The sequence below is a fragment of the Microcaecilia unicolor genome, chromosome 2 (genome assembly GCF_901765095.1).
Source record: "Microcaecilia unicolor chromosome 2, aMicUni1.1, whole genome shotgun sequence".
NCBI classification, from domain to species: Eukaryota; Metazoa; Chordata; class Amphibia; order Gymnophiona; family Siphonopidae; genus Microcaecilia; species Microcaecilia unicolor.
Window position 1 is genome coordinate 362,392,962 of NC_044032.1, and position 27,485 is coordinate 362,420,446.

Sequence of the window (27,485 nt, forward strand, 5' to 3'; positions counted from 1 at the left end):
GGTGCAAGCTTCAGAATCAGGTCCGTCTGCTCCTGAGGATGCCCTGCCCGCGAGCTTGGGACATTGTCCAGCTGTTGGGATCGATGACGGCCACCTTGGATTTGGTGCCCTGGGCGAGAGCGCACCTGAGACCTCTACAGTATTCCCTGCTTCAACGATGGTCTCCAGTATCTCAGGATTATCAATGCAGACTCTCTTGGCTCCCTGCAGCCCGACTCAACATGGAGTGGTGGCTCTCAGACAGCATGCTGCGATTGGTGCCTAGTGGTGACAGATGCCAGCCTGAAGGGCTGGGGCGCACATTGTAAGGGGAAGCATGCCCAGGGTCTTTGGACACCGGACGAGTCGGAGTGGTCCATCAATCGCCTAGAGTTGAAAGCGGTGTTTCAGGCGCTTCTGGCCTTTCAAGTGACCCTGGAAGGATTGGCTGTCAGAGTGATGTCGGACAACACGACAACAGTGGCCTACATAAACCGACAAGGCGGCACTCAGCGCAGAGCGCTGGACACGCAGGCCGAACAGATTTGCCACTGGGCCGAGCTGCATCTACAGTTTGTCGGCAGCTCACATTGCAGGTCAGAGCAACGTGCAAGCCGATTATCTAAGCAGGCATCAAATCGATCCAGCGGAATGGGAACTGGCAGACGAAGTATTCCTGCAGATATGTGCCAAATGGGGCAAGCCCTTAATGGATCTTATGGCGACAAGCTCAACTGCCAAAGTCCCATGCTTTTCAGCAGACAGAGAGATCCTCGCTCAGCCGGGTTGGATGCCTTGGCTCAACCCTGGCATCTGGGCCTCTGGTATGTGTTCCTTCCGTGGCCCTTGATAGGGCATGTGCTCCTGCGGATTCGGCTTCACCCAGGAGAAGGGGTTCTCATCGCCCCGGATTGGCCCAGGGGGCCTTGGTATGCGGACCTCCGACAGATGCTAGTGAAGGCTCCCCTTCCTTTACCTCTGGTACCGAACCTGTTGTCGCAGGGACCGGTGGCCATGGAGGACGCCTGCCGTTTTGGTCTTACAGCATGGCTATTGAGAGGGCGCAATTGAGAGGCAAAGGCTATTCCAATAATGTTGTTTTCACTCTCCTGCAGGCCCGCAAGCGGTCCACTTCCGTGGCTTATGCCAGGATCTGGCGCCAGTTTGAGGCTTGGTGTGTTTCAAAAGCGATCACACCCATGCGGGCTCCTGTCTCGCCGATTCTGGACTTTTTGCAGGATGGTGTACAAAAAGGCTTGGCCTATAATTCCCTGCGGGTGCAAGTGGCAGCATTGGCCTCCCTTCATGGTAAGGTTGCAGGTGTGTCTTTAGCTGCTCATCCAGATGTGGCACGGTTTCTTAGAGGGGTGCTTCGGCTCCGTCCTCCCGTGCGGGCACCTTGTTCAGCTTGGAACCTGGGGCTAGTTTTGAAGGCTCTGCAGGGTTCTCCTTTTGAGCTGCTACGGCGAGCTTCAGAGAGAGATTTGACACTAAAGGCCATTTTTCTGGTGGCCATTACTTCGGCGAGACGGGTGTCAGAACTCCAGGCACTGTCCTGTCGAGACCCATTTCTGCAGTTTTCAGAGTCCGGGGTCACGGTTCGTACTGTGCCTTCATTCATGCCTAAGGTGGTTTCAGCGTTTCACCTAAACCAGCCTATTTTTCTACCCTCTTTTGTTAAGGAGGCGTTTCCTTTGTTGAATGTGCGCAGGACTCTGTTGCAGTATCTGCGAGTTACTAATTCTTTCAGGACCTCTGATCATTTGTTTGTTTTACTATCAGGTTCTCTCAGAGGGTCTCCAGCGTCTAAAGCCACTATTGCCCGCTGGCTCAAAGAAGCTATCTTTTCGGCTTATCTGCTTGCCGGCTGGCCTCCGCCTGTAGCCTTTAAGGCACATTCTACAAGAGCGATTTCTTCCTCTTGGGCTGAAACTGGAGCACTCTCTCTTCATGAGATTTGCAGTGCAGCAACATGGGCTTCGAAGCTCTCATTTGCCCGACATTACAGGCTGGATGTGGCTGCTAGGAGGGATGCGCGTTTTGGAGCACAAGTGCTAGCGCGTGGTGTGACTTGTTCCCACCCTATATAGGGATTGCTTTGATACATCCCATACGTAATGGCTTCATCTGCTTGATGACAAGGAAGGGAAAATTAGGTTCTTACCTTGGTAATTTTCTTTCCTTTAGTCATAGCAGATAAAGCCATGAGCCCTCCCTGTATGATTGTCTGTATGCTGTGAATCTGTTTCAGTTTCTGTTCTTGTTTCCTGAAGTTCTAATCCTTCCTTGGGAGAAAGTTGGAAAACAGTCTTCAGGATTCTTGTTCACTTATAGGAGGATGAGTTCATTCCCTCCAGTTCATGTGTAGGAGGTTGAGTTCATTCCCTCCAGGAGGATGTGTGTATTCCCTCCATAAATACAAAGAGGAAGACAAGTTTATTCTCTCCAGGAGGATGTGTTCATTCCCTCCTTTTGAGTTCATGCCCTTGTTATGGGGCCATCATTCGCTGTGAGGAAAGTTCATGTTATTCCCATTGCGGTTTGTTATACTGCTTTGGAAGCTTCAAATACTGAAGAGGCAGTGGAGCTAGCTGACGGTGAGGCTCATTTTCAAAGCACTTAGCCTCCCAAAATTCCATAGAAACCTATGGAACTTAGCCTCCCAAAGTGCTTTGAAAATATGCCTCCATGTGGCACTGTGAAATTTGAGTGCTCTCTATCTCCCCCTGCTGGTTGATGGACACAACCCATACGTAATGGCTTCATCTGCTATGACTAAAGGAAAGAAAATTACCAAGGTAAGAACCTAATTTTCCCACAGTTCTAAATGCGTTCTCTTTGCACTGTTTGTCTCCTGTAAATGGGGCTGAACTAATGCATGATAAACAATGAGGATATTATAATGCCTTTCTATTGCTCCATGGTGCGACCGCACCTCGAATATTGTGTTCAGTTCTGGTCGCCGCATCTCAAAAAAGATATAGTGGAATTAGAAAAGGTGCATAGAAGGGTGACAAAAATGATAAAGGGGATGGGACGACTTCCTTATGAGGAAAGGCTAAAGCGGCTAGGGCTCTTAAGCTTGGAGAAAAGGCGACTGAGGGGAGATATGATAGAGGTCTATAAAATGAGTGGAGTTGAACAGGTAGATGTGAAGTGTCTGTTTACACTTTCCAAAAATACTAGGACTAGGGGGCATGCAATGAAGCTACAATGTAGTAAATTTAAAACTAATCAGAGAAACTTTTTCTTCACTCAACGTGTAATTAAACTCAGGAATTCGTTGCCAGAGAATGTGGTAAAGGCGGTTAGCTTAACGTAGTTTAAAAAAGGTTTGGACTGCTCCCTAAAGGAAAAGTCCATAGACCATTATTAAATGGACTTGGGGAAAATCCACTGTTTCTGGGATAAGCAGTATAAAATGTTTTGTACTCTTTTGGGATCTTACCAGGTATTTGTGACCTGGATTGGCCACTGTTGGAAACAGAATGCTGGGCTTGATGGACCTTTGGTCTTTCCCAGTACAGCAATGCTTATGTACTTATGTAACGCATCTAGTATCTGTTCTGTTGGGGAGAACAATTGTCGGACAACTGATTTTGTACATTTAAATAGCTATGTACATATGTAAATGATTTGTAAAGTGTCCTCTATAAGTATTTGTCTTACCCCTTTTTTTTTTTTTTTTAAATAGGAAGGGTTAGGTTGCCATAGAACTTGAAATAAATCTGTTGTGCGTACATAATCATTTCCTATTATACATCTCTTAGCAGAGCTAGCAGCTGTTATGTTAACCTAATTTTTCCTCATAACTTTTTTTTTTTGTCTATTCATAAATTCATCCAAAGCTTCCGAATAGCTGTGTGGTTTTGCTTGAAGTTTGGGTTATTACATGTGGACTACATGTGCAGCCATGAAAGACTTTATTTCAACTATTCCTTCCCTTTCCCTCTTTTAAAAAGGTACTGAGAGCTGTTTTACTAAGACTTTGTTTCAACCATTCCTTCCCTTTCCCTCCCTCAGAAAGGTACCAAGAGGTGCTTTACCCTGTAGCTTTGAGTCATATCCTGCTGCTAACTACTCTTTTCTCTTATCTATCTGGCATGGTGTCAGTACATGAGAAATTTCTCACATTTTCAGTAGAGGAACAAGCTGGCAGCTACTGTGCACACTTGGAATATTTTTTTTCTTGCTTAGAACTATAAAATACTTTTATATGCCTGTCTAGTTCACAGAAACAGGTTATGGAAAAATAATATAAACAAGATTAATGGGGATAAAAGAGCATGACAAGGTTTGCCTGCTCTACTTCGGGCTGGTATGCAATGAGGAAAATTATACCTGAGACAGGATTCACCAAGGGCTAAAGCTGGCAGAAATTATGGCAGCGTGAATGTCTGCCACGAACAAATATCAGGAAAGGTCACCAACTTCCTCTCACTCTAGGGAATGGGACGTGATCTTGCATGCAGTGGCTTTTCTAGTGAGGTTTTGGTTTGGGGAAAATCAAGGCTCCGTAGAGAATAGACCATTCTTTGTCACAGTGCGGAAAGGTTCATGCCACACCTCGGTATAGGTGGCGTCTATTCTCTCAAGTCTACTGAGATGTTGGGTTGCTCCAAAACTGCCAATCCTACCATGTTCCATCTTCAATCACTTTTTGCAAAAATTTGGTTTGCCAAGGATGAGAACAAGCTACTTGGGTCCCAGTGTCATTGAATAACATCACCCCTTTAGATTGTTGATTTATTTTTCTTGCTGGGTTTGGTAAATATCTGTTTCAGATAAGCAGATACTGATACTGTATGTTGTAATGACAGCACATTCATTACCATTCCCTTCTCACTCCAAACTGGAAGGGAACATTTAAGAGTCAGCTTTGATGTATTCCTTCACAGAGTAGAGGAGTAGCCTAATGTTTAGAGCAGTTAACTGAGAACCAGGAAGTTAGGCTTCAGATCCCACTGATGCCCTTTGTGATTTTGGGCAACTCACTTAACCCTCCATTGCCTCAGGTACAAACTTAGATTGTGTGTCCTCCAGGGATAAGTAAATATTTAATGTACCTGAATGTAACTTGCCCTGTGCAACTACTGAAAAGACTTGAGCTGTATCCAGATATCTTTTCTTTTGGCTCACCTGGGTGGAAAATTTGATCATTGATATTCATTAGTTGCCTTCCACTGTCTGATAAGCACTGACTTCTAGGGCTAAGCTTTAAAATACAAATTATAAACTTTCTTGTAGTTAATAATTTATTTTTTTTAATGTTTATTTTACTAAAATGTGTTTTTTTTTTGTTTGTTTTTATCAACAGGTTAGTTACAACTTTGTACTACCTTTCTGATGCTGGTGGAAACTGGAATGACTGTAAGGTGGTAAGGGTGGTGGTTGGTGGATTGATTATTTTTTTTGTTCATTTTATTTCTTGCAATTAAACTTTGGTGTGTAATATACTGGTTATCCTGTAATCGAGGTCTGTAGTGGTCTTTACAGGTTTTGCAATGATTGGTTCTGAAGGATAAGAAACTTTCTAGTATAGTGTAGTTCCCAAGCCTGTCCTGGGGTACCCCCAGTTAGTTGGGTTTTCGGGATATACACAATGAATATGCCTGCAATAAATTTGTCTGCAAAGAAGGTGGTGCAGGCATATTCATTGTGGATACCATCAAAACCCAATTGGCTGGGGTATTCCCCAGGACAAGTTAAGCTTCTGCTAGAACTGGTTACCATTTTGTAAAATGGATTCTAAAAGAAGTAAAACTGTGACCTACAATTATTTAAAAAAAAAAAATCTAGATGGCATCCAAAAATAGTGAATAAATATGTAAGAAAATCTGTTTTAACCCCAAAAGAAATAAACTGATAATGAAACGAGGAGTCAAAGCATTCTCTTTTTTGCAGAGACCTGCCCTGCACATCCAGAATAGAAAAACTAAAAGAAATCTACCTTTCCTTTATTTGAAGTGATTTGATCCTCCTCATGCTCTGTTCAGAAAAGTGTAAGGGTAGCATTTCAAGCTAAAAATGCATTGACAGAAATTGGATATTGAGATAATATACTGTAGTAGATCAGCAGTGTTTGATATATGGTTTAATAAAAAAAAAAAAACATTCGTTCTTACCTTCCCTTCAGATCTCCAATTCTTAGTGTGTAAAATTTTGTACTGTAGGTACAGGTTTATTAAACTCACTACTTCCATCAGAACCTTTCATGGCAGTTTGCAAGCTTCTCTGGTTGCTGATCTTGATGCTCATCAGTTTTTCTGCAGTTGTGACTCCTCCAATTCAAGTGGCTGCAGATGTCTTCTGGAGTGCTCACCAACATTGCCACCCTCCCCCCCCCCCCCCCCCCCCCCCCACTGCAGGTTTTGTTTGGGGTCATGAGTTCCACTCTACTCCTTTATCTGTAGTTGTGTAGTGGGGCCGCCTTATATTCCGTGTAGTCAGGGTAGGATTAAGGCTTTGGCAAATTGGGCCCCTCCTAGGCCTCAAATGTTTAGGATAGGCCCCCCTCAGATGTGGTAATTCAATGGACCCTAAAGGCAGACTTTTACTCTGTCAGCTACTGGCAGAAAAGTTTGGGGGGGGAGGAGGGAAGAAGAGAGAACCAGAATTACCACTGCTAGGAGAGGTCTGTCTGTTCTCCCCCATCCCCTGAATATTGTCCTCCAGTCTGCAGGAGGAAACGGTGAGCAGCACTACTCACCTGCTTCTTCCTCCTGCCAGTTTGACTCTGTAGTCTGAGCCATGATGTAGGGCTCCATTTCTGGGTTTTAAAATGTAATTTTATTTGGATCAGGAGAGTGCAATAAACTTGTTTGCCTAGAGCCCTCCTAAGGATTAATGGTGTCCTGACTCTGCCTACTTTCAATTTATTGTACTTTACTGTTTGTTTACTAAATGTTGTAAGCCACATTGAGCCTGCCAGCGGTGGGAAACTGTGGGGTATAAATTGTATAAATAAATAAATACTCTGCCCACTAGAAGATGTTTATTTTCAATGGGGACTTACTGTGCAGCAAGGAAAGGATGCTAACACTGTACATAATTTGAATCTCCAGTCCACTCAGAGTAAAGTGAGAGGTGTTCATGATGTTCTGGCGGACTCCATCAATCGCATGAAAAAATCTGGCATTGAACAAGTAAGTGGTTTTTTTTTTTTGTTTTTTTCAAATCTAAAGCAATTTTTTAAAATCTTGCTGGGTCAAAATTCTGGATGCTTTTAGGTGGTGGCAAGAATTTATAAACCATTTTTCTTTAATATATCTGCTTCTCTGGCTATGTATTTACTGAGTTTAAGCATTCTGCAGCTCTGCTTTTATGTGCAGTAAGAGTATAATGCTTGGTATTGCATTATTTATTTGACATTTGTTATACTGCAGTTCGCTTAAGATATCTCAGCATTGCTGCAGTGTACAATCTGTGTTTTACAGTCACAGTAGGGTTTGGCAACAGTAACAAAATTTATCAGCAGGAGACACAAGAGAAGAGGGTATGTCAGTTTACAATTCCGTCAGGAAAAATATTTGCTTGTAACACAAGAGGAAGAAAACGGTTAAACCACTTAAGAGCAATAATCAATATACCTACCTCTGCTAGGCATCTCAGTATAAAAGGTAGCACGAGTTTCTATGTAGGAATCTGGTTTGTTTAGTTTTCCTAGTAGGTGTATTGATATTCGAGAAGCCATTACAATATTTATGGTGCTGCTCTTTTGTGGGTGGGCTTTTGTGTGAGTTCTGGTCCTGAGTGATTTTTCTAGGGTTTTGTATTACTTCACAATGGTACTGAAAAGGGTTTATATTGCTGTTACTGATTAAACCAGAATTAGGCATTTTTTTTTTCCTGTGAAGCGAGTTTTAAAGAGAAATAATCCTAGTTCTGTTCTGCACCCATTGTTGGACAAGGAGGACTTCTGTGGATATTTTTACAGTTAACACCATGATGATCCAGTGTGCAAGGTTAGGGGTCAGTATTTTTTAATATTGGAGTATTTGAAACGATTTAAAAACCAGAGCTCGTCATGCTGAATCGGATCACGCTTTCCTCCATCTCAAGCTGTGTAAATGTCATTTAACATTGCTACTAAAGCAGTCTTGGTACTATGTCCCTGTCAGAAGTCGGACTGGTGAGGATGGAAATGATTGTTTCGAGGACAGTGGAAAGCCAGTGTGCAACAAGCTGCTCTTTGCCTCTTCTTTTTGCTTCACGTGTCCCCGTTTCTGGAACGCTCTATCATCAACGTTAAGAGACAACTGATCACAAACTGTTTAAGAAATCCCTAAAGACCTACCTGTTTGTTACTCCTCTACTGCTTGATCCTTTGCATCGCCGCATCCCTCTCCTCTTTCCCTCTCTTCCCCTCATCTACTTTTCCTCTGCATCGCCGCAATCCCTCTCCTCTGCTGTTTCCCTCTCTTCCCCTCATCTACTTTTTCTACCCTGATTTGCACTAGTATTGTTATGCTGAACTTTTCCTCAAACGCTGTAAGCCACGTAGAGCCTGCCTTGGTGGGATTATGTGGGATATAATTGTTCACAATAAATAATATTTTTCCAAAAGTTTGATATCTTCATTGATTAACGAGATTGGGCAATAGGCCTATACAACGTGGGATCCCTGCCCGGCTTACGTAGTATAGTAATACCAGCTGTGTTACTCTGTTGCATGATTGCACCTCCCTCTCTCACAGCATTAAAATATTTTGCTATCACCGGAGATAGCAGAGAGTTAAATGTCCTATAAAAAGCATTGGAGAAGCTGCCCAAACTGGGTGACTTCCCCGCTGGTAGGTGTTTGGTGACCATGCCAATCTCATGGGAGGAAATCTCAGAATCTGAAGCATGGATCGCCACTTCAGGAAGGTGGGGTACCCCCACCCCTACAAGATAAGCATTAATATCCCATTCCATAATAGATGTATCAGTGGTATACAATTGCCTATAAAATGCTAAAAAATAACACTCCTGTATTTGCCACTCCTTATAAAATATATCCCCGTTACTGGCCTTAATTTTCAGAATTTGTTTTTTTTTTTTACCTGACTGCTCCTAAGTTTGAGCTAACAAATACCCTAATTTATCATTATGTTCATAATAATGTTGTTGGAGTCTCTACAGCTTAAATTCTATATTGGAGAGTCTGAGGGCCTGTAACTCTCTTCACAAGGAATCTAAGAGCTTCCTATCTATTTTCCTACGCGTCCTCCGTAATTTGGTTCACCAGTGACTCTTCCTTAATCTTTCCTGCTTTTTCTGTGATCCCTACTTAATCAACACCTTCAATCCGTCCCACAAGGAGGATACCCCTACCTCCCCTGTATCATTGAATTCAAAGTATTGATGGATTGACCTCTGTACATCTGCCGTAACCTCCCTATCTCTTAATAGGCTCTCATTGAGTCTCCAAGAAATCCGCTTCCCAATGCAAAATCACACCAGACCAGAACATGATATGACCACGTCGGAATCTCAATGCCTGCCCCTCGTAAACCTCCTCAGCCAAAATTCATCCCCCTCAGCCATTCCAGTCTATCATAATTGTCATGAACAGCTGAGTAAAAGGAGAACTGTTTTTCTTTAGGATATCTAGACCGCCACGAATCTACCAGACCAAAATCCCGCAGTATGCGAGAATAAGCTCTAGTTGCTTCTGAGGATGGAGTCCTTCCCTTAACTGGCAGTCTGTTCCATTGCCCAGATTCAACAAAATTGAAGTCCCCCATCCCCCCAAACAGTAGCTGGCCTTGAGCTTTCTCCTGCAAGACATAGTACGCTCTTTGCCAAAAAGAGTTTTGAGAGTCAGAAGAGGTGTTCACATTAACCATAGTTACTAATTTGTCTAATACTGTTCAGTTACAATAAGAAGTCTCCTATCCCTCGCCTGTATCTCCTCCCTTAGCGCAAACTAGATAGAGACTCCACATTTCTTTGAGCCTCCTAAAAATATACAATGAAAGGTTTGAATACAGTTCTTGAGTGATTCCTCCTTGTTATTTAAAGTGAGCTTCCTGGAGAAACACAACATCCAAGTGTAATCTAGAAATTTCTTTACATAAAAGGACCCTTTTGCGTGGTCTCTTAAGCCCCCGCATATTAAAAGTACTCAGGGTAAATGCACTAAAGTCCTCTGAAGAGCCATTCCCTTACCGATTACATAGCGAATTGTTAGGGAACGGCCATGCATCAAGGAAAGGGAATGCAAATGAGCTGCTCATTGTAGCTTATTTGCATTCTCTATTTCCTCGGAAACCAGTCAGCCGGTCGAGCGTGCGCAGAGCAGCCAAGCGTTATGCTGGCTGTTCTGCGCATGCCAAGGATGTCCTTTATGGATGTCCTTCACTTAACAAACAAAAAAAGGACATCTCTGATGAGCAAAAAAAAAAGGACGTCGTACTTCTCAATTTTTACTCTCGCTCTTCTGTTTTAAATCTTCCTTTGAGACATTTTCCCTTCCTCATTGGCAGCTGAAGAGAGGGCTAATGGACGATTGTGAGGCCCCCCCCCCCCCCCACGGCCTCTCAGCCAATCACAGCGTGTTTAGCTGACACCAGTGAGAGCTAAACGCACTGTGATTGGCTGAGAGAGACCTGGAGAAGGGGCATAATCGAGCACCTTGAAGAAAAGCCTGTCCTCATCAGGGACGTCCTTCTAAAGTGCCTAACATGGACGTCCTTCGCTAAACCAAAAAAGGACGTCCCTGACGAGCAGGACGGGCTTTTCTTCAAGGGTGCTCGATTATGCTTTGAGTGAAGGATGTCCAAAAAGGATGTCTTTTTGGAGTGGGTTTTTATTAATATTATTATTATAAGTGAAGGACGTCCAAAAAGAACATCTTTAGAGTGGGGGTTTTTACAGGTGAAGGACGTCAAAAAAGGACATCCCTGACAACATTTTTTTCTTCCCTTTGCCCCAACGAGAGGTGTAGACCTCCTGTTAGTTTTTACACGATTAGGCAATCGGAAAACCGTAGTGCATCTCATTACAATACGATTTATACACATTGGGGCACTAATTTGCTCATCTGCATTCCGTTTTTGTTAGCTGCTACCATGATCGGAAAATGGCTCGGAGAAGCATTTAGTGCATGCCACAGTTTACTACTTGCTCGTTAAGTTTAGTGCATCTGGCCCTCACTCTGAAACTTGGGCTATTCAGGTCAGATCTAAGAATGTATTACCGGCTGAGTACCCAACAAGAACATTCCCCAAATGACAAGCAACCTAGTCCCTCCATCCTCCCCCTCTCCCTCCTCCCACTAATAACCACCCCCCCACAACAATGGTGAGAGATTGTGAAGAAGTAATCATCATGGACCCAGCATATAAACAGAAAAACATACATAAACTAATCTTGATAAAGAACACACACAAAATATCATGTGAGCAAGCATCCATTAGCTCTCTTATGGAGTGACAAAATATAACCATAACAACCTGCAGGCAATTACTGAACATGTAAACAGTTTAAAATATCATAGCTCTAGCATCACATGGATAAATAAAAAAAATTATGTGATGTGCTCAGAAAATGTGACACATCAGTGTGAATCTTTTTTTTTTTTTTCTTCACTTGCAGTCACTGTCATCTGTCATGGCACATCAGGCTTCCTGACTCAGAAATACAATGTCCATAATGTCCAAGATAAGCGTTACAATTCACTCTGTTGTACATTAATAAAACAAAGGATGTTTAACACTTACCTGATATAATAATGATGAGCTGCTGCTTTTTTTCAACTTCAGCCAGTGTGTGCAGTAGATGACAGCAGATGGAAGTGAAAAGGGAGGGGGGGGGGAGGTTCACATCGATACAAGTCACACATTTTTTTTGAGCGCGTCATTGACATTTTGTATATCCAATATATGGTATTCTTGTTTTTGTATTGATTAAATTTGTTTACCAAGAATATTATAAATTAGAAAAAAAATATGTTTTATACTACGTTTATGGTTGGTTAATATAAGGAAAAAAAACAGATAAGCAATAGCGGTTACAAATATGTCTAGATATGCTCCTTTGAGGGCCCAGAATTCAGATCCTTGCATTGCTTTGCTCCATCCGAAAGGCGAGAGAGGCATCTACTTTTATTGACCTGTTGCCACTTAGTAGTGGTGGAAGGTGGGCACTGTGACCCCGGTGGAGCGGTGTGTCCACAGGCAGGTTCAAGACTTGTAGCCAATGGAGAATGTCCCAGGCCTTTGCGACAACTGCTGCCTGATGAGAGGAACCTTGACTAGTGAAGATGAGGCCTCAGCTCTTAAAAACAGGGTTACACCCGGAAAGGTCTGGTGCTTCTGCAGATTCACAGGTGATAAATACAGATAGATTTGTACCTTAAGATCTTTCCAGAGAATCAGGCCTTTGTTGCGCGTTATAGGTAGAAGGCGCTGTTTCACCATGAACTCATGTAGACAGTGTCTCTTGCGTGCTGATCTTTACATTCTGTGAACAGTCTGTGAGCCTTATCGATTTGAATGAGGCTGTCCAGAAGCATCACCATTCAGTTCCCAAATATGCTGAAATAATTCCTGCACCATAGCCATGCAATTGTGAGGTACGTGGATTCCTCTGGGACACCTCCCCTCCCCCCCCCCCAAACGCATTCTCAGGTTCTGTTGCCAGGACCAATTTTCAAGGACCTCCAATCTCTCGCATTGCTCCTGTATATCTTTGCAGTGGGAGTCAGTCTGACTGTGTCACTCCTTCAGCTGTTCTTCGCACAGTACCACGTGTTGCTCCACTTCCTCCTGCCACTCCTGATGTCCTGTCTAATCAGTGCAAATTTTAAGTCCGCCATCCAGTACATTAATTTGCCCTATGAGGGACTCCACTCCTTTCTGCATCCATACTATAGTCCACCTCAGAGTGTACCAGCGCCATCTTGAAGACACACTTTGCTGGCCAGTACTCCTCAGCAGATCTTACCCAGCACAGACTCCCAACGCACTGCCGCACCAATGATACAGTGACCCAAAGCGTAAGTCTGGTGTTTGATACAGGGAATATTTATGCCATAATATCGGTTGTCAAAAACAGGATTGAACTAGAGATATATTTTGCTGGGACAGAGTTCATCACTTAGGCATCCATACTGGTTGCTAATGTCACTTCTTCCAACTTAATACATTTTTGACTAGCTTTTGGAGGCCCAAACCACATTCCTTATACCATTTGTTATAAATACAAACTTCTTCGTTTTCAATTACAAAAAATTAAGGGATGAGGGAATGGGTGAAGGTTCACTGTGGGGGGGCACATTGGAGAATGAGACTTGTTCATCTTGGTGGGGGGGGGGGGCACAGAAGGGGTGGTGCACAGCATGGTGAAGGTTTGCCTAGGTTCGTCAGATACTCTTGATAGGCCCTGATAATGTTAAAGAAACTTTGAAACGTTAGTGAGGAAGACTGTGTATGGACTCATACATCCTTCTCCAAATTCTTAAAAAAAAAAAGTAATATAAGCATAGAAATATGCTTGGAACTAACAAGGGTCAACACCCTCCCTGAACGCTTCTGTTGTAGGGGACCAGGGAAATTTATTATTTATGATCTCTAATAGGGTTCTGGTATGATTTGTGCTTTCTTTTATTCCTGTCTTTGCTCTTCTTCTCTCACTGTTTCCACTTGACTTCTCTGATACGTGTAATAAAATGGATAGATCCTTTGGATTCAGTTTTTCTCATATAAGCTCTTACACTCTCTAAATATATGTAGAGGAGTGTGGTAGCCGTGTTAGTCCACTCTTAAGGTTATCAATAGAAATCAAACAAAATAAAACATGGAAAAGAAAATAAGATGATAACCTTTTTTATTGGACATAACTTAATACATTTCTTGATTAGCTTTCGAAGGTTGCCCTTCATCAGATCGGAAATAAGCAAATGTGCTAGCTGACAGTGTATATAAGTGAAAACATTCAAGCATTACTATGACAGTCTGACAGGGTGGGAGGATGGGGGTGGGTCGGAGGTATTCATGGGGACATCAAAGCATATCATTGATATTCTAACAGGATGGGTGTGGATAGGTGAGGGGTGGGGTGATCAACAGAGACATACAGCTTCATGGTTTATAATGGGCTAGGAACCCCAGATCCTTGTTAAGTCCTTTCTGTTGGGTGTTAAAATATTCAATCATTCTGACTTCAAAGGTCTTACGTTCTTGTATGGTTTTAAAGTTACCTTTCAGTATTCTCACTGTGAAATCACTGGTACAGTGTCCTGGTTCTGTGAAGTGCTGTCCCACTGGGGTGGGGGCCCTACTGGCTGTATTGTTCATATGATGTCTATGTAAATTGAATCTTGTCTTAAGCATCTGGCCTGTTTCTCCAATATAGCATCCTTCGTTACATTTTTTACAAAAAAAGGTATCATCTTATATTCTTTTTGTAAAAAATATATGTAAACTGCTTTGAATATAGTTGCAAAAACCTCAGAAAGGCGGTATATCAAGTCCCATTTCCCTTTCCCTTAACACTCTTCAGTGCCAGAAGATGAAAACTTTGCAAGCTTCTACAGCCCTCTTTTATGTTCCGATGTACTGCCATCTATTGGTAGAACAAAATTATTACTTTTTTCCTGCTTGTTTCCCAATTACCAAGGAACAAATTATCAGTATATTTAAAGCAGGGATACAGTTCATTCTACTGAACCCCTCTATTCTGTTACCATATCTGACATACTCACTATATAGTGTAAAAAATGAAAGTAAGACTTGGGGTGGTGAAGTCGAAACAGTTCCTCCTGCCATGGAGCCCAGACATTCCAGTGCTATATTAATATTAATTAATCTCGCGAAATTACCGCTTGAAGTCTTGGCAGCCATTTGGAAAAAGCACGGCACCAGCGGGGCAGGAAAGAGTGAAGTTCTTTCCTGCCCCCTAAGAGGCCACTAGACTACCAGGGCGTGCTGTTCTCAGGTAGGCTGGATGGCAGTGATCAGGTGGGGGTGAGGCGCAGATTCTGCTTAGAGATGTTGAATTCTGTGTGACTGGGGAATTCTGCACAAATTCTGTGCTCTACAGTCGTGCTGAATTTCAGTAGAAGTAATAAGTCACCAGCAAATCTGAGTATGGGGGGGGGGGGGGGGGGGGTGGAGCAATTCTATAACTTTGGTATCTCCATTTAGGCCTTCCAGTGCCACATGCTGAGTGCCAATTCTGTAATGACATCTGTGTACCAAGATGGCATTACAGAGTACTAGTGTAAATGAATTGGCATTCTTTTAGATTTGGGCGTGACTGTTTGTTAGGTTCGCGGTAGACATAAATGGGTGTGCTCAAGTTTACAATGTAAAGTGTGTAACTTAATGTTCTATAAGTTTTTGCACCTAATCTGGAGACAGATTCATAGTTTTCCCCAGGGGCGTAGCTACATGGGGCCACGGGGGCATGGGCCCCCGTAGTATTGGCCCTGCCCCCCCCCCCCCCGCCAACCCCCTCGACCTCCCCTCCCATGCCGCTGTCGGGTACCTTTGCTGGCGGGGGTCCCCAACCCCTGCCAGCCAAATTCCTCTTCTCCGGTGTGGCCACGTCAGACTCACAGAAACAGAAGCCTGCCCTTGCAGGTCAGCAACGCGGCCACGCCGGAGAAGAGGACTTCGACTGGCGGGGGTTGAGGACCCCCGCCAGCAAAGGTACGCAGTGGTGGGTCAGGGTTGGCGGTGGCGGGAAAAGGGGGTCGAAAGAGTTGGTGCTGGGTGGATCAAAAGTGGTGGTGGCGGCGGGGAGGTCAAAAATGGAGGGTTAAAAATGGGGGGGGGGTCGACAGCGCCGGGGGGACTAAAATGTGCCCCCTCACCTCAGGCTCTGGACCCTCCTCCTGCCGAAGTCTGGCTACTCCCCTGGTCTACCCATGCCTCCCCTTGCATTTACACACGCTAGCACTTAGGTGCAGCCTTATAGAATAGCACTTCCATATCATCATGCTGATCAATCCATAGATTGGTGGGTTGTGTCCATCTACTAGCAGGTGGAGATAGAGAGCAAACTTTGCCTCCCTATATGTGGTCATGTGCTGCCGGAAACTCCTCAGTATGTTCTCTATCTCAGCAGGTGGTGGTCACACACAGCAGCAGCTCTGGCTAGGCCTCCAAGCCTAATTTTTAGGTTTTGTTGAGTGCCTGGGGTTGAGGGCTCTTCTTGAGCAAGTGCAAACCTGGTGGCGCCAGGTCCCTCCTTTTCTCCCCCCTCCCGCTGGCTCCGTTTAAAAAAAAAAAAATTTTGAACGTCCTTAAAGGCGTTTATTTCGACGTTTATTTAAACGTTTATTGCAGCTACTCACTGGGACACCAGGTCGTTACAGCTCGGAGCGGACAGCAGGTAATTTTTACCTTTTATAGCGGGCAGGGGTTCCCCGATTGGTCTCCACGTGGCCTATGGTGTCGGAGGGCGAGGGCGCAAAGAGTCGCTCCCCGGATCGCGTGTGCGCTTCCAGAGGGGATGCGGGGGTCTTAAAGTCTGATTCGCCCTTGTTGGGTGACAGATGAGTGTCCCGGTCCTTCATCCGGTGTGGCGGTTTTTCCCGCCATAAACGCCCATCCCCCGCGGCTCGCCTCCGCCATATTGGCCGGCCACGCGGCTCGGACGGCTTCTTCTTGGGCCGCCCTTGAGGTGGGAGACGTTAATGCCATGAACGCCCTTAATTTGGGCGACGGCACAAAAGCGGCTAAAGTTAAGCGCCGTTCTTCCCGCGCGGCTCCTTCGCGGAGTGTCGCGCCGGACGCCATCTTGGATGCGCAGCATGTTTCTCCCCCGCTCTTGCGAGCGCCGGTTGAGGGTGCGTCTAGGGCTGTAGCCCAGGCTGCGGAAGTGCACAGTATGCGGGGTTTCTCCCCCGAGTTTGTTTTGCTGCTGCATCAGGCCTTCCTTATGCAAAACGCTGCCCCTGCTCCCTCGTCTGGTAAAGAGGTTGAGGCCCCCCGGAGGTAAACGCCCTCGGGTTGATTCCCAGGCCTTGGAGGACTTTGTCTCCTCCGATGTAGACGAGGGCAGCGTATCTGAGTTCTCCCAACGGTCCTTTGCGGATTCCTTGGAGGAGACGGATCCCCGCTCGGATGGAGCGGATGACCCCTCTGCAGCGCGGCTCTTTAGCTCAGAGGATTTGCCCAACCTGTTAATGCAGGCCATGGACATTTTGAAGATTTCCTCTCCGGAGGACGTCTCTCCCTCAGCCCCTGTTGGCTCTGCCATTATGCTGGGGACGAAGCGCCCGCATAGAACCTTCCACGTGCATGATGCCATGCACACCTTAATTTCGGCTCAGTGGGATGTCCCGGAAGCGAGCCTTAAAGTGGTTAGGGCTATGTCCCGCCTCTATCCTTTGCCTGAAAGTGAACGTGAGGCCTATCTGTGGCCTACCGTGGTTTCTTTAATCACTGCGGTGACTAAGAAAACGGCGTTGCCGGTGGAAGGTGGCACGGCCCTATAGGACGCCCAAGACAGAAGATTGGAGGCGGCCTTAAGGTCGTCCTTTGAGGCGGCTGCTTTAAGTTTGCAGGCCTCAGTTTGCGGCTCCTATGTGGCCAGGGCGTGCCTGACTATGGTGCAGCGGGCTTCCCCCTCGGATCATTCCTTGAGGGCTGATTGGCCGGCCCTGGAATCGGGCTTAGCCTATTTGGCAGACTTGCTGTATGATGTCTTGAGGGCCTCAGCTAAAGGCATGGCTCAGACAATCTCTGCGCGGCGGTGGCTTTGGCTGAAGCATTGGTCTGCTGACCATGCCTCTAAATCCCGCCTGGCTAGATTGCCTTTTAAAGGCAAGCTGCTCTTTGGGGTCGAGCTGGACAAAATCGTGACCGATCTCGGCACGTCTAAGGGCAAGAGGTTACCAGAGGTCAGGGCTCGGGCTAGTGCTCGCCCCGGTACCTCCATAGGACGGTTTCAGGAAGCCCGTCGGTACCGCCCGGGCAGGTCGGGCTCCTCTGCCCTCTCTTCCTTCAAGAGGAAATTCTCCCCCAAGCAGCATTCCTTTCGCAGAGACCGCCGTCCCGGAGGTGCTCCCTCCGGTCCTCCCCTAGGGTCTCGTACCCAATGACGGGGCCTTGGTCCACGCCCCAGTGCAGATTGGAGGACGGCTGTCCTCGTTTCTGGGCGAGTGGATCACAATAACTTCACACGCTTGAGTGCTGGAAGTCATCAGAGACGGCTACAAGCTAGAGTTCTGCCGACCCTTAAGAGACGGGTTTGTACTCTCTCCCTGCAAGTCTCCGGTCAAAGCTGTGGCAGTGCAGCAGACCTTGGACAATCTGATCCGCCTGGGTGCGGTCGTTCCGGTGCCAGAAAATCAGCTTGGCAAGGGACGTTACTCCATTTACTTTGTGGTACCAAAGAAAGGAGGTTCTGTACGGCCTATCCTCGACCTCAAGGGGTCAATCAGGCTCTTTCGCATGGAGACCCTCCGCTCTGTTATAGCGGCAGTGCAGGCAGGAGAGTTCCTGGCATCCTTGGACATCAAGGAAGCGTACTTGCATATTCCCATCTGGCCTCCTCATCAACGCTTTCTGCGTTTTGCAGTACTGGGCCGACACTTCCAGTTCAGAGCCCTCCCGTTCGGGTTGGCTACTGCTCCGCGGACCTTCTCCAAAGTAATGGTGGTCATCGCGGCCTTCCTGAGGAAGGAAGGAGTACAAGTCCATCCTTATCTGGACGACTGGTTGATCCGAGCCCCCTCTTATGCAGAGTGCGGCAAAGCTGTGAACCGGGTGGTTGCTCTTTTGAGCTCCCTGGGGTGGATCATCAACTGGGAGGAAAGCCAGCTGCGCCCAACTCAGTCCCTGGAGTATCTGGGAGTTCGATTCGACACCCAAGTGGGCAGAGTGTTCCTGCCAGACAATCGGATTGTCAAGCTTCAGGCTCAGATGGACCAGTTCCTCTTCGGGCTTGGGACTATGTGCAGCTGTTGGGCTCTATGACGGCCACGATGGAAGTAGTGCCCTGGGCCAGGGCTCATATGAGACCACTACTACACTCTCTGCTGCAGCGCTGGACTCCGATGTCGGAGGATTATGCTGTGCGCCTTCCCTTGGACCCAGCAGTGTGCAAGGCGCTGAGCTGGTGGACGCAGACAGACAAGTTGTCTGCAGGAATGCCTCTGGTGACCCCAGAGTGGATTGTCGTCACGACGGACGCCTCTTTGTCGGGCTGGGGAGCCCACTGCTTGGGAAGGACAGCGCAGGGGCTCTGGTCTCCTGCAGAGGTAAGTGGTCTATCAACCTCCTGGAACTCAGAGCCATTCGGTTGGCGCTTTTGGAGTTCATCCCGGTACTGGCGTTGAAGCCTGTACGGGTCCTGTCGGACAATGCCACGGCTGTGGCCTATGTCAACTGCCAGGGAGGTACCAAGAGCGCCCCTCTAGCCAAGGAGGCCATGAATCTATGCCAGTGGGCGGAAGCGAACCTGGAACAGCTGTCAGCGGCCCACATTGCCGGAGTCATGAATGTCAAGGCGGACTTTCTCAGTCGCCATACCTTGGAGCCCGGAGAGTGGCAGCTATCTGTTCAGGCGTTCTTGGACATCACGAAGCGCTGGGGCCAGCCGAGCCTAGATCTGATGGCGTCATCGGCCAATTGCCAAGTGCCGCGCTTTTTCAGCAGAGGACGGGACCCTCGATCCCTGGGAGTAGATGCTCTTCTCCAACAGTGGCCGACACAAGAGCTTCTCTATGTGTTCCCGCCCTGGCCCATGTTGGGCAGGGTGCTAGACCAGGTGGCAAAGCATCCGGGCCGGATAATCCTGGTGGGTCCGGATTGGCCCAGACGTCCCTGGTATGCGGACTTGATCAGGCTCTCAGTGGACGAACCTCTGCGACTGCCAGTGGAGCAGGGCCTGTTACATCAGGGTCCCGTGGTGATGGAGAATCCCTCCCCCTTTGGTCTTACGGCCTGGCTATTGAGCGGCAGAGTCTGAGGAAGAAGGGCTTCTCAGACAAGGTCATCGCCACTCTGCTGAGAGCGGGGAAGCGCTCTACTTCTACTGCTTACGCCAGGGTTTGGCGTACTTTTGCAGCGTGGTGTGAAGCAGGTTCACTTTCTCCATTTACTGCTCCAATTTCTTCAGTGCTGGCGTTCCTGCAAGAAGGTCTGGAGAAAGGCCTGTCGCTCAGTTCCCTGAAAGTCCAGGTAGCGGCCCTGGCTTGCTTCAGGGGCCGCCTGAAGGGTGCTTCCCTGGCTTTGCAGCCAGATGTGGTGCGTTTCCTCAAGGGAGTGAATCACCTGCGCCCTCCTCTGCACTCAGTGGTGCCTGCGTGGAATCTCAACCTGGTGTTAAGAGCCTTACAAAGCCGCCTTTTGAACCCTTGTCGAGGGCATCTCTGAAAGACCTGACGTTGAAAGCAGTCTTTTTGGTGGCTATCACTTCAGCCAGAAGAGTTTCCGAGCTCCAGGCACTCTCTTGTCGAGAGCTTTTTCTGCAGTTCACTGAGGCAGGAGTGACTATTCGCACAGTGCCTTCCTTCCTACCCAAGATTGTTTCTCGCTTCCATGTGAGTCAGCAGCTCTGTCTCCCTTCCTTTCGTAGGGAGGACTACCCAGAAGAGTATTCTGCTCTCAAATATCTGGATGTGAGACAGGTCATCATCAGATACTTGGAAGTGACCAATGATTTCCGGAAGTCGGATCATCTGTTTGTCCTGTTTGCAGGTCCTCGTAAGGGTCTGCAGGCTGCTAAGCCTACAGTGGCAAGATGGGTCAAGGAAGCCATTGCAGCGGCTTATGTGGCCGCGGGGAAGGTGCCGCCTATTCAGTTGAAGGCCCACTCCACTAGAGCTCAGGCGACCTCGATGGCAGAGGCCGGGTCCGTCTCCTTGGAAGAGATTTGCAGGGCGGCAACTTGGGCATCGGCCCATACCTTCTCCAGACATTACCGCTTGACTGTGGCTGCTCGGGCGGAGGCCCGGTTTGGAGCTTCAGTGTTGCGGTCTGGGATTTTAATGTCCCGCCCTGGGTGAGTACTGCTTCGGTACATCCCACCAGTCTATGGATTGATCAGCATGATGATATGGAAGGTAAAATTATGTATCATACCTGATAATTTTCTTTCCATTAATCATAGCTGATCAATCCATAGCCCCTCCCAGATATCTGTACTGTTTATATTCTGGTTGAATTTTAGGTTCAAGTTTAGTCTTCAGTTACTTCAGGAGGACTTCGTGTTCAAGTTTTTTCACTTGGATTCTTCAAGAGTTGAGACGAGTTTGTGTTACAGTGAGCTGCTGCATTCCTCTCCCCTCCGTTTTACGGGGCTGGATTGAGACTTAAATTCTGCCGGCACTCCCTCCCGCTTCGTGCGGCTGTAGGGCAGCTTTGTACCCGTCCCGCTTCGGCGGTGTTAGGGTCAGTCAGCTCCTCCCGCGGTTGCGGTTGCAGGATAAGCCAGATCCCCCCGCATCGGCGGGGTGGTGTCCCTCCCCCTCTCCGCGGGGATGAGCTGGACGGATTCCCCTCCCCCACTTGTGTGGGGATGAGCTGGGTTAATTCCCCTCCCCCGTTTCGGCGGTGGTGAGCTGGGCAGAGTGTCCCTTTGTGGGTGTAATTCTCTAAGTGCTGAGTCCTGCGGATGGAGCTTTGATATCGACATAATGAGGAGTTTCCGGCAGCACATGACCACATATAGGGAGGCAAAGTTTGCTCTCTATCTCCACCTGCTGGTAGATGGACACAACCCACCAGTCTATGGATTGATCAGCTATGATTAATGGAAAGAAAATTATCAGGTATGATACATAATTTTACCTTTGTGTGCTTACACTTGTAAGTGCCCATTTTGGCACCTCTGGTGTGTGTAGGTGATGCTTAACTGTAGCATCAAATTATAAAAAAAGGGGGACAGATTGATCCAGTCCGGGTTTTACTTCCATTGCTTTCAATGGAAGTAAAATCCGGACAGGCTCAATCTGTACTCTGAAATACAGTAATTTAAATTTAGCTTTTGAGACAACTGCACCCCATCTCCCTCTTTCACATTCACACACACTTTTTTTTCAATATTTTTTCCTAATTAATTTTTAAAGCTTATAGAAAGGGTTGCATTATTGTTTAGCCATAATTTTATTTAATATTAGGGGTAAGCAACAATAAATTTGAATTACAACCAACCGTGTGATTAAAATTTTGGATTGCGTGGTGGATCGTGCCATGCATTTTGGCCACATGCTTTTCAAATTTTTTTTTAATGTTGACCCTGATATCCTTTTGAACAAATGCTCAGCATGGCTGATTATCCTTCATAACATGTTTTTCAAATTGGGGGGGGGACAATGAAAAATTTTAATCAAAATTAATCGTGGTAGTAAAAATGTTAATCACATGATTAGTCGCGCCTTCTGATTGGATGGCTTGGTACTAGTAAATTCCCACCGAATGGAAATCTTTTAAATCTGCTGAATATAATGAAAAGTTGCATACACACACTTTCTTCCCACAACAAATTGCTCCCCCTCTCCTCCATACAGGTACCTTTCTCCTCTCCTTCTGCATCCTTCCCCTGTATATACACCTAAGTAGAGGAGTAGCCTAGTGGTTAGTGCAGTGGACTTTGATCCTAGGGAACTGAGTTCAATTCCCACTGCAGCTCCTTGTGACTCTGGGCAAGTCACTTAACCCTCCATGGCCCCTGGTACAAAATAAGTACCTGAATATATGTAAACCACTTTGAATGTAGTTGCAAAAACCTCAGAAAGTCGGTATATCAAGTCCCATTTCCCTTCCCTTCTGCTGTTAAACCTATTACCCTAACACACAGACACCCATTTCTCTCCTCTCCTACTGCTTAACCCCCAGTACACAAGTCCAGCAACCCCCTCCCCCTCTACATTTATCTGGCTCTTCACAGGGTCTCCTGCAGCAATTTCCACATGCTACTTGCAATTGATTCCGATGCCTTCCCTCTGCTATGTTATGCCAAGATGAAATAGGATAGGCAGAGGAGAGAAAGCAATGCTGAGCAACAGAGAAGAGTTTAAAACTTTGACAATGATTTAAAAAATGTAATCACAGTTCAAATTTAAAAAAATTAACTGCATTAATGGTGCACTTAAATGCCCACTCCTATTTAATTAATATATATTGTAGTTTGAAAGTTAGGATGTGTAATGTAGATTATTTTGGGCTGTATGTTGTGAAAAGGGGATCTTCCAGAGTGGGAGAGGGTGTTTGATAGAAGAGGTGCTGCCCATCCCCAAAGGCAAAGGTATTATAAAAATCACTGGAGGAATCCCAGGGATGTAGGTCATGCGAGGAGCAGGAGAAAGTTGCAGGAGGCTGCAGCCTAATGTTCAAGGAAGGGAACAGTGGTGGTTCCTTCCTTCCCAGCGGAAGAGTGTGTTGCTTTCTTCTCATACAGCTGGAAGAACTGTTAGGAGGGATTGATTGCAGTATTGTCCAGAAGAGGGAATATTTTCCAATTCCTGGGACAGGAAATTTGCCTTAGCAGCAGTGCTCACCAACAAGGTGTTTCATGTGAATTTTTTTTTTTTGTTTGTTTAGAAAGGGGGTGAAGAGAACTTCTGCAATTTTTCAGTCGAAGTAGGAAAAATCCCTGTTGGGAACATTAGGAGGCCAATGTTTCCTGTTGTTGTGCTCAAGAAGATTAAGCATTATAGTTCCACTGGATTTTGTGGATGGTTTTTCTACTTATGAACTGTTTATTTACTGAAGACTGAAATTGTGAAGTACACACTTTACTTTCCTGTATTTTTCTCAACTGTGATTTTTGCTGAATTTTTGGGTCAGTAAATGCATGTGTGTGTATTCCAAACTACCTGGACAATTTTTGAGTGGCGTGATAGTGAAAATGATCCTTTGTACCTAGCTGCACATTTATCTCCCCCCACCCCCAAGAGCCTGCCTCCAAAAGTGAATTCCCTTAACTTGTACAAGGAAGGTCCCTAATAAGAACAGGGGCTTTAGTCTGTATTCCACATTCATGTTACTAGTTTAAAAGCTGTGATCACCACTAGTTAGTGTAAACAAAAAAAAAAAACTATTTAAAAAGAAATGTTAGAATGTTTATTCACCCCAAAATGGCTGTCCAACAGACAGTCAATGGAAAATAGGAACCAGGGTTTAAAAGTGGCATATACACGCAAGTAATCTGGTTGTCCATGGACTGTCACTTTCTGTAAAGCTACAAATCTCATCTGAAGTTTTTAGACATGTAAGCTATATGTTCTATATTTATGACCCCTTCCCCACTCCTTTCACCTACAATACAAGTAAGATATAGTTGTGAATTCACTAAAATTCTTTAATGCATTACATTGGGGGTAATCCTTTAAAGTTTGGCACTAAAATGCTGGGTAGTAAAGGGCGCTTTTACAAAGTGGTGATAGGACTACCGCGTGTGCAGCACACACCAAATCAACACTACTGCTTGGTTAGCATGCCTACCTGGCGGTAATATCGAAGTTGGCACATCGTTTCCCTCAGTAGAAAATACTTTTCTATTTTATACTTGGGGGGGGGGGGGGGGGGGCATTCCTGGTGGTAATCTGCAGCGTGGCCACATTGGCACATGCTGCATGAGTACCATGCACGTGAGCCCATACCGCTAGATCAGTGGATGGTGGTAAGGGTTCATGCAGTAAATAGCTGCGCGCTACCTTTGCCATTTACTTCCCCCATTGAAAAAAGCCTTTTTTCCCCAGCTGTGGTAAAAAAAAAAAAATGGCCCAGTGTGCACAAAAAAAAACAGGCCACTTTTTACCATGGCTTAGTAAAAGGACCCCTAAGTGTGAATTCTATATCGGCAGCTAAGTGCATAACAGTCATGATAGAACACTAGTGCAATTCCGCCTTTTAGCACCTAACTCTAATTGCGAGCACTTACGCCATGTCAAAGGCTAGTGTAAATGCACACACCTAACTGCTATCAGTTATGCACATAAACTAGTTTGAGTGCTGGGCATGCCCCTGACCCACCCTTGCTGCTCCCACATCCACACCCCCTTGCAGTTGTGCACTAAAGAAATTATGTGCTAAGGTTATAAAAAATCGACTTGAGTGCGGTTATTCGCATAACTGCAGAGTAGCGCCATCTATATATATATATATATATATATAAAACTCACCCTCAACATTCTATTTGCACTGACGTCACTGAAGCTAGATTCGTAAGTTCGAAACTCTGAAGCCACACAAAATCACACTCTGTGGGCCCCGCCCTCGCATCAAACGTTATGACGTTGAGGGCGGAGCACATTCTCAGCTCCGTTGTACTGCACTGTAGCTCTCGTACGGAGGCTGCAGGGGGGCCGGAGACACAAAGGGACGGAGGGGAGCCTTGCTAGCGCCCGTTTCATTGCGATTTGAAACGGGCCTTCGTTACTAGTTTATCAATAATTGGCTATAATTGGAGTTAATACAAGTTAGCACCTTTAAATTACATGCATAACTGGCTGTATTCTGTAACCCTGGCATGCAATTTTGCACACTAATCATGAAAACGTGCGCACAAGGTTCTAGAATTTCTCTTTAACATCAGCAAAATTCGCCAATTCCTCTCTGAGCACACCACCCGTACTCTCGTCCACACTCTCATTACCTCTCGCCTTGACTACTGCAACCTACTCCTTACTGGCCTCCCACTTAGCCATCTATCCCCCCTTCAATCTGTTCAGAACTCTGCTGCACGTCTTATATTCCGCCTGAACCGATATACTCATATCACCCCTCTTCTCAGGTCACTTCACTGGCTTCCAATCAGATACCGCATACAGTTCAAGCTTCTCCTTCTTACCTACAAATGCACTCAGTCTGCAGCCCCTCATTACCTCTCTACCCTCATTTCCCCTTACGTTCCCGCCCGTAACCTCCGCTCACAGGACAAATCCCTCCTCTCAGTACCCTTCTCCACCACCGCCAACTCCAGGCTCCGCTCATTCTGCCTCGCCTCACCCTATGCTTGGAATAAACTTCCTGAGCCCTTACGCCAAGCCCCCTCCCTACCCATCTTCAAATCCTTGAAAGTCCACCTCTTCAATGTTGCTTTTTGGCACCTAACCTTTATACCTTTCAGGAAATCTAGACTGCCCCTATTTGACTGACTTTACATTTGTCCTTTAGATTGTAAGCTCCTTTGAGCAGGGACTGTCCTTCTATGTTAAATTGTACAGCGCTGCGTAACCATAGTAGCGCTTTAGAAATGTCAAGTAGTAGTAGTAGATTACTACTAACTAGGTCCCATTGACAGTAATGTGGCCTGCATTAAGTAATGCATTTTAAACAGCAATAATGCACATTAGTACATCTCGCCCTGTGTTGTGTATAGTGACCTGGTAATTTCCTTCTCATACAGTCCACTTAAAGAAACAACAAACAAAAAAAAAACACATGCAGGGTTGTCTGTAGCTATTAGCATTTTATTTTGGCAAGTAAATGAAATGCTTTATTGCTGCTTTTTTTTTTTTTACATCTATTTCAATAGAAAAAGGAAGCTGTGATGAAGAAACATGAAGAGGAGATCAAACGATTAGAAGAAGAGCGAACCCAGGAGATCTATATGAACTGGAAAGAGACGCAGGAAATAGTTCAGAAATTAGAAAAAGAAGATTCTGTGTGGCAGGAGTCCTGTAAGTGCACTAGAAATTGAGTCATATATTTGATGTCAGACCAGGGCAGTAGGTACTGATGCTGGTGACACATCCTGTTCAATTGGGTGGTCTGCTGCTTATATGCTATTGTATTAAATGATGAGCTATAAATTTCATCATCACTGCTTTGCTTTATCAAATTTTCTTCTGTTCAACATGGAGGACTGTTCTGAGATGCTCAAGCTTTTTTGCGCACAAGCTTCTTTCCTCCATCTGCCCCCTATTTCTGTGGCTCTTTATGTAGATCTTTACTGTAACTTTTTCCAAAATTTTCAGAACACAATCTGTTTTAAAACACACATTCTGTGCTATTTCAGCATGACAAGCAATAATACTTTGGCTATTATATAGATTTGTGGGTTTTGTGGTGTGGTGAGTGGGTTGTTGTTTTTTTTTTAAAGCTGTGTCCATTACTGCCTTGGAAAGCAGTTGTGGTAATTTTATAACAAGGCAAAGTTGGGAGGTTTTTTTTTTTTTAAATATAAAAGCAGGATAGGTGTCTATGTAGCTGTTTATAACATAGGTACCCAGGACCAGTCCCAGTAGCACACAGATGTTCTGGCACACTCTTATACCTGGTATGAGTTGTGCATGTACTCTGTATACTGTGCATGTACATTGCAACTTTGCCCCAGTTCTGTCTGAACTGCCCTGGAAATGCCTACACACAGAGGGCCAGATTCTATATATTCCACCGAAAAAATTGGCACGGTAAAAGAAGCCGCTATTCTATAAACCTCATCTAAAGTTAGACGCAGTTTATAGAATACACGTGGCAGCCGTCCCTGCGACTAAAATTTAGGTGCAACCATTTATGCCAACTAAAACCTGGTGTAAATGCTTGCACCAAACAGGTGCAGATGGGGCATATTCTATAGCAGTGCACGTAATTTTTAGGAACACCCAGACCCACCCGTGC

The 27,485-nt window shown here is 45.7% G+C and overlaps 1 protein-coding gene across 2 annotated transcripts in view; it reads left to right on the top strand.

The window, feature by feature from the left end:
- Positions 1-27,485, top strand: part of SH2D4A (SH2 domain containing 4A) — a 186,652-nt gene that overhangs the window by 131,844 nt on the left and 27,323 nt on the right. For both annotated transcript variants that reach the window (XM_030194502.1, XM_030194503.1), the window contains exons 5-6: positions 7,044-7,124; positions 26,401-26,545. In XM_030194502.1, coding sequence (XP_030050362.1) covers positions 7,044-7,124; positions 26,401-26,545 — 226 coding nt within the window. The remainder of the gene's footprint in view (positions 1-7,043; positions 7,125-26,400; positions 26,546-27,485) is intronic.